General features: G+C 41.0%; 1 protein-coding gene across 1 annotated transcript; it reads right to left on the bottom strand.

The window, feature by feature from the left end:
* Positions 1–324: 324 nt before the first annotated feature.
* Ttc32 (tetratricopeptide repeat domain 32) lies at positions 325–5559 on the bottom strand. Its single transcript, XM_005400338.2, has 3 exons — positions 5269–5559; positions 1542–1708; positions 325–738 (listed from the first exon to the last, which is right to left on the bottom strand). Exons 1-3 carry the CDS (start codon positions 5418–5420, stop codon positions 599–601), a joined length of 459 nt encoding a protein of 152 aa, XP_005400395.1. The 5' UTR covers positions 5421–5559; the 3' UTR covers positions 325–598.
* Between the last annotated feature and the right edge of the window lie 2239 nt (positions 5560–7798).

Below are 7798 nucleotides of genomic sequence, written 5' to 3' on the forward strand. Positions count from 1 at the left end.
AATATGAATATGCTCTAGATACGGAGGACATTATAGAACTATTAACTTTATGAGGTGTTATAATGGTATTATGAATATAAAAGAGGAGGTGTTTATTCTTGAAAGATGCAGGCTGAAATATTTAGGGCTGAAATACAGTGATAGTTGTATCTTATCCTCAAATGACTCAGCAAAACATTTTATTTTTAAATATAGAGAAAAAGCAAATGTGACACAATGTTAACAACTGATGATACTAAGCCAGGAGTATCTCACTGTTGATGGCATTGTTTTCACCTTTTCCATAGATGAATTTTTTTTCAAATAAAAAATAGCAACAGTAAGTTTTACTGAAGAGAATTCCACATTTATTTAAAATATTATACAATAATAATACACACTTATACATTGAGATTACTTATTTATACTTTATAAAAATCAGCCCTATGAAAATAGTTTTCAACTTGAAATTAACAATCTTAACATTAACTTTCAATGCTAATGCATGAATCTCTGATCTTAAATATAAATCAAAAGAGTTCAATGCCTATCTTAAATTACAGCCAATTAGATGCAGGTATAAGGATCATAAATTAGTATTTCAATTAAATTAAAAAGTTTAGTAATTTTTTTCAATATTTCTTCTTTGTTTTTCTTCTTTGTCTAGAATAGTCTGTTTTAAACTCAAAGTAGCATCTTGAAATCCAGGATTTAAATCTAATACTTTCTTGAAATCTTCCAAAGCTTCATCAAAATATCCTGTACCAGGATTCAAAAAAATGGAAAAGAGAAAAAAGCCTGAGTATTTCTACATATTATTCATAGCAAAATCTGGATACACATAGTGTTGCTTTCTATTTATGAGCTTTCAATCACACCTAAAAAAGGAAGCTTTTTTTAAAATGATGATACAGAGATATGTACATCAAAGTAATGCAGTGTGCCCTTACAGAATAATTATGCCCAAAATTGGCTATGCAGGGCTGGCATATAGCTCAGTGGTAAGGCATTTGCCTAGAATGTGACAGTCCCTGGGTTCAATCCTGAGCACCACAAAAATTAAATCGATCAATTAATCAATCTAGCTGTGGGTTTATAAGATTTAATGGGTAAGTAGCATACCTTATAAAATCTCAACAAGCATATCACCTCTTTACACAAGTGCAGGGAAAATGAGAAACAGGAAACAGAGTCCCTTCAATACAAGGGACTTAAACTTCTTCACTATATTGTCATGCGTATCTCAAAGGTTTTAACTCACAAAGGGTCACAAGCTGCCAGCATCACCCTCACTTGCAGCTGGGAACTTGATGGGGTGATAGGGTCAACCCAGTCCTGGGCCCAGGTGCAATTCTTGCCTCAGCGCTCCACTGTGACCTCAAATGCCTATCAAATGCCTAAAATAAGCTCAGGCACATTTTCTGTGTTCCAAGCACTAAACCTAAATTTCACTTAACTTTAAAACCTGATCATCACTACATTCATTTTATGACAGCTAATAGCTTTGAAATAACAGAACACAATGAGAAAAACAAAACACTAAATTAAATATAAATTCTTACCCAGTCTATACAATATCAGCCCTCTGTTGTAATACGGAACTTCAAAGCTGGGTTGGACTTCTATGGCAGATGTGTAGTCATCCATGGCTTCATAAAAATCAACCCTGAAGTACTTGATTTGCCCCCTGTTGTTATATGCAGTAGCCAAACCCTCAGGGCTGCATTTGCTTTAAACAAAAAGTTCACATTAAAAACACCGTTATCAAATTATTCTCATTTCCATTTTCATTTTCTTTTTAGCACTGTCAAACTTCATGGCCTGTAACACGCCATACCACACTGGAAAACCAGGCTAAAGAAACAAAGCTAAAATATATAAGGTACTGAAATCACTTTTTTTCTATTTTGTAGGGTTATAGTACTACAACGTCAATCTGAAAAGCACATGAGCCAGGTGTGGTAGCACTCAGGAGGCTGAGGCAGGAGAATTGCCATGTGTTCGAGGTCAGCACAGGCTACATAGTGAGTTTAAGGCCAACCTGAGCTGCATAGCGAGACCTTGTCTCCAAAAAAATTATATAATTTTTTAAGATTTAAAAATGAAAAGCACATGAAATTTTACAGTGTGTTCAAAGCCCCTGTTCACTGTCACATGCTTTGATGAATATATTAGAATTGTTCATTTTCTAAGCATACACTAGTGGGGCAAGGATCAGACACAGGAAGGGAAGCTAGCCCAAAGTTCAAGTTTACTACCGGTGCGTCACACAGCAAATTATTAACATCCCTGTCAACATCTTAAAACAATGTGATTTAAAAGTATATTCACCAACAAAGAAACGCAAGTTAGGCCTGGGTGAAACTTAAACAACCTGATCCCCAGAGTGACCTGGCATGGCTGGGATCACCCCAAGGCCAGCCTGGCTTCCTGATACGAGGGTGGGCTCTGATACACGCTGGAGATCCTGTGTAGAATCAGCTCTGGCCCCAAGAGCACTAGAGGCTGCCCCAAGAAGGCAAAGTGAGAGGACTTCCCCATGAAGGACTGGACACCTGGACACCCTGGAAGCCACCACAACAGGTCAGCCCCTACCTCTCATGGCCCTGAGCCTTTGTCCACATAGGACAGATCACCTACACAGACAGCGTTAGGGTCTCTGCTGTGAGTTGGGGCAAGGTTTTTCCACAGTGGCTCTCACATTGGAACCAGAGAAGCTGCGCATTAGACTTACCTATCATTTCTTTGTTACACCCTATGGTGAAAAGTAGCCTTCAGAAAAGATGTGTGACTGCAGTCAGCTACATCCCTCAACATCCTGATCCTTCAGATCTCAGAAAAGGACTGTAACTGTTGCAGCCTGCAAAGGTACTCGCAGTCTCAACTTGCTAACCATGAAGACTTACTGCGATTTGGGAAAATTTCTGCTCTGTAAGCCCTGAATAAGACTGGCACCAAGATACTTCCAGATGCCACTGCAGCACTGTTAAAGCTAGAGAGCAAGAGGGCCCACGCCCTTCATCTGTTAGGGTACCAGCTGATCTGTTAGCCATTAAGAGTGTGAAGAAAAAAACAGTTTCAGAAATTTAGTAAGGTTTTAATCCTTAAACTTAAAGTTTTGAGGCTTTGCCATAAATTCTTATATTCAGTATGTTAGATTTAGATTCAGACCTCATTAAAACAAATTTTAAAAGCCTACTACTTTTCATGCAGAAATTTTGTTTCCAAGTTTAAACCAATCAGCTAATGTTTATGCTGAAAATTTTTTGTAATATTGATGTTTCTGTAAAGCTAGTATTTTTTGTAATAGATTTTTAACCAAGTCACCTAATGTGGACTTTTAGCATTTGCTAGCTTTGGCAAAGACAAAATATTTGAGAATTCAATTACAGTTAAGGCTGCACCTTTGGATATTAAGAAGAAAACACAACGAACCTTTCAGAATAAAAGATGTTTAAAGATCGCAAACACTATTTCAAAATGATTCAGTGCCCCAATGTTTTAAAAATACATTTGAACTCCAAAAGATTACATTTAGGGGGAAAACAACTGGCAGAATTCAACTTCAACACATGAAACTGTCAGGGGACTTTTAGAACTGTAAGGAAATGAAGGGTAATTTTACAGATGAGAAACTGAGGCTGAGGAATGATGCCTGTAGCGCACCAAAGCCAAGATAAGAACGCAGGCACGTGGAATTCCCTCCAGCTGGACCATGGCAAATTTTATTTTGTTACGCCAGTGAGGGGCAGAAATTACATTTAACAGGAACATTTCGGTTCCTAGCCTGACGTGCAGAGGAAGAATAACGGGACTGGAAAGCGTCCACATACCTGCAGCTGATGAGTACTGTTTGAAACCTAGACACCTCTATTCTTAGAGCTTGAAACTAAGTTTCCTATGCTTACCAATCTTTTTGGGGAGAGTGAGGCAAGCACAGTGCACCACCCTATCGCCTGTTCAGAAACTTCTACTACTGTTCACAAACTTTTACTGGTGTATTATTGAAGAAAGCATATTTATCTTTCTGGTTTAATGCCACATGAGCATAAAAAGAATAAATATCAAGCCCTTAGTGTCCTGGCATTCTACTAAGAAAAGTCAAAGCCTCCAAGGGAGAAGAGAGTGATGCGGATTATTTCACAACTGTCAAAAAAAAGTCGTCCAGCCGGGCGTGGTGGTGGAAGCCTGTAATCCTAGCACTCGGGGAGGCTGAGGCAGGAGGATCGTTGCGAGTTCGAGGGCAGCCTGGGCTACAAAGTGAGCTTAAGGTCAGCCTGAACCGCACAGCGAGACTCTGTCTCAAAAAGACAAAAAAAAAAAAAAAGAAAAAAAACCAGTCCAACTAACTCCTCTCCACTGCCCGCCACCCCTAGTCCACTGCACACGGTCAACAAGCACAAGAGCAAACCCTGAAGCAACAGCAAATGCTACACATCCAAGAATAACTCCTGAAGAGCTTTTGGACACTCAGATACGAGCAGGTTACTTTAACATCGCAAAAAGGAAACCCAGACTTGACACGCCTCCCTGTGGAAGCGCACAGTCCCGCAGGCGTTCTTGCCATAATACTGGATCTGATTTGGATCTAAACCTCAGGATTTAAATACGAGTTCACAAGCAATGTAAGAGACAGATGACCATACTAACAGACATGAGAAAGATGCTTCCAGCAAATCCTAACTATGGACACTGTCAAGACACACAGGTCTGTGTCCTCAACCCATCAACTACAAGCAAAGAGGGTAGCAGCTTAAACCAAGGGCTACACACCCACCAACCAAATATCAACAGGCACACTTTATTCGTCAATCAGGAAAGTTCGAACACGTACTGGATGTGAGATATTAAGAGTCCTGTGATGAAGTTACGGTTGTCTTTTTAAGAATCCTTCATTTTTAGGAAAGCATCCCGAAACATCCACAAATACGATGTCTGGGTGAACTGATCGTTCTTAAACCCAGCAATGAACGCCTGAAAGCTCATTAAACATTTTCCCCGTCTATTTAAACGTCCACAACAAGAAAACAGAACCGCCTGCTGGGACGCTGCGAATGACGCCCGGCCCTCCCCGGGTCTCGGGTCCCCATCTGCCGCAAAGGACAGCGAACGAGGACCGGGAGGAGCCACGGAGGGGCTGCCTGCCGCCCCGGTCCTAGGACCAACAAGCCCCCGAAGTCCGCGCTGGGGCGCGACCGGAGAGGCCGGCTGGCGCTGGCACGGAGGAGGCCACGACGCCGCGTAGAGCCCCAGGCCGGGACGCCCGCCCCCAGGTCTCGCGACAGGTACCTCTCGGGTCCCGGGCCGGCCGAGGCCGCACAGGCGCACTGGCGAATGTAAGCCGAGTACAGCGCCTCGGCCTCCGTGTAGTCCCCCTTCTCGAAATGCGCCTGAGCGACTGCTAAGGTTGCCTGGCTTTCTTGTCCTTGCTGCCCTTCCATAACTGTCGGAGGCTTGGCTTTCGATGTGGAATGAGTATAGATTTCGGAGCGACTAAAGCCACTTCCGAGCCTCTGTGTTTAAATTTGCCCACAAAACTGGCGCAAGGAAAGGAGGAAGTTTGTGCCTTCTGAGGACCCGTGTTCTCGCGAGAACTGGTCCGCTGCCGGCGTAGCGCGGGAATTCTGGGTACCTTTGAATAGGCATTGTGGGTAGTGTTTCTCCTTTGTTGGTCCTGTTTCTTCCCCAGAAAAGCAATAAATCGATGGTCCCCGTGGTTTCCAAGTCTGTGTCTAGTGTCGCGAGGCTCTTGCCCCTTGTGATCCATGCTGATTGGATGAAACGAAGAAACGAAACCACATAGTTGTGTGAATGACTAATTGGCCTGCGGTTACTGTAGCTTCCTCCCGATGCAAGGTTCACATTTAGGGAAGAATTAAGAGTCCTGAGTAGGCTATGATTACCCGGCGACGCTCCGCGTCCAAATCCTGTGAGCTTTGCCCCTGTATTAGCTCCAACACTAGATGGCAAACTTCACCTTAGTGACCCTCTGGGATCGTGTAAGGATTAAGTAGTACACTGTGGAGTCTGTGGGCTTTGATACCAGCATACATTTTCTAGCTGTTTATAGCAAAGAGAAATCCAAATAATAATTCATTAAGTACATTGAATAATCCAAATTAAAATTATATAAATAGCTATCCTATGCGGTGTTCTGTCTTCTTGAGATCCCTGGATTTTGTTTTACTTCTCAAACTACTTCAGCATCTCTCAATCAGAAAAACTAGACTAAAAAGAGAGAGAGAGAGAGATCTTTGCATGAGAATGCCCCAGTACTATAGAAATTGTGCACTTTTTCTTTATTTTCATTAACTATGACTGAAAAATACAAGCACAGTACACTGATGTTTGAAATATACTAGTAGAAATTACGCGACTGGCAAGACTACTACCCAAAACAGAAAACTAGTGTTTTCTGTCATGTTAAAAAGTTTGAAATTTTCAGCACCCACTCATTTGATAACACACTTTTGCCCAGCACTGAACTAATAAGGACTAAACACACACGATAAAAATAAAAAATCATCCTCTCTCTCGAGCTAATGATACATCTTGCCCCAAAAAGTTAAAACATACTCATGTCCTTATCTACGTCTAAGAAGCCTGGAAGATATTACTACCAATTGTATAAAACTATAGAGACTTCTAAGAGTATACTGTGAACAACTGTATGCTGAAAACTGGGTAACTAGATGAAAGGGACAAATTCCTAAGGACAGAAAACCTACCAATTTTAAATCAGGAAAAAACAAAATCTGAAGACATATAACTAGTAAAGAGATCGAATAAGTAAAAAAGACACTTCTTAGCAAATATAAGTCCCAGACAAGACGGCGTGGCTGATGAGTTCTACCAAACATTTAAGGATGATCCAACACCAATCCTTAAACTACTAAAGTTGAACAGAAGGTAACACTTCCTGGCTTATTCTATAAGACCAGCGTTGCTCTGGTGCCAATGCCAGACAAAGGCTCTAGAAGAAAAGTACTGGCCAATATCCTTTGGGACATTGATGCAACAACCCTCAACAAAACACTAGCAAGTCAGACTCAGCAGCATATTAAAGAATTATATACAATGACCAAGTGCAAATCATTCCTGGAATTCGAGGATGAGTCAACACATGAAAATAAATGTACTACACCTCCTTAACAGAATAAAGGAAAACACTACAGGGCCATCTCAATTGGTGTACAAAACCCATTTGATTAAATTCAAAATAATTTGATAATTAAAAAAAACAGCAAGCTAGGAGGACTCTAATTCAACTTTGAATATAAAAGTCATATATGAAAAACCAACAATCAGCACCAATGAAGGCTGCAAGCTGTTCCTCTAAAATCAAGAACAAGGCTCACTTTCACCACTTCTGTTCAACATACTGCTGAAATTCTAGCCAGAGCAATCAGGAAAGAAAATAAATAAATAAGTGAAAGCCATCCAAAGTGGAAAGGAAGATATAAAATGATCTCTGTTCACACACGATATGCTCTTATACATAGGTACCCTGAACACACACACACACACACACACACACACACACACAGAACTATTAAATTAATCCAATAAAGTGTCAGGCTACAAAACCAACATGCAAACATCAGTTGTATTTCTACACAAACAATGAACAACCCAGAAAGAAACACTGTTGAAAGAGATAAAAGAAAAGAAATAAATAATATCCCTTCTCACAGGATAGTTATAGACCAGAAGACTTAACAATGCTGAGAGGGGCTGGGGATTTAGCTCAGCGGCAAAGCGCCTGTCTGGCAAGCGGAAGGTCGTGAGTTCGGTTCCCGGTACCGGAGAAAATCCAAAA

This window comes from Chinchilla lanigera, unplaced genomic scaffold (genome assembly GCF_000276665.1).
Source record: "Chinchilla lanigera isolate Chin_1 unplaced genomic scaffold, ChiLan1.0 scaffold00068, whole genome shotgun sequence".
In the NCBI taxonomy this organism is placed as follows: domain Eukaryota; kingdom Metazoa; phylum Chordata; class Mammalia; order Rodentia; family Chinchillidae; genus Chinchilla; species Chinchilla lanigera.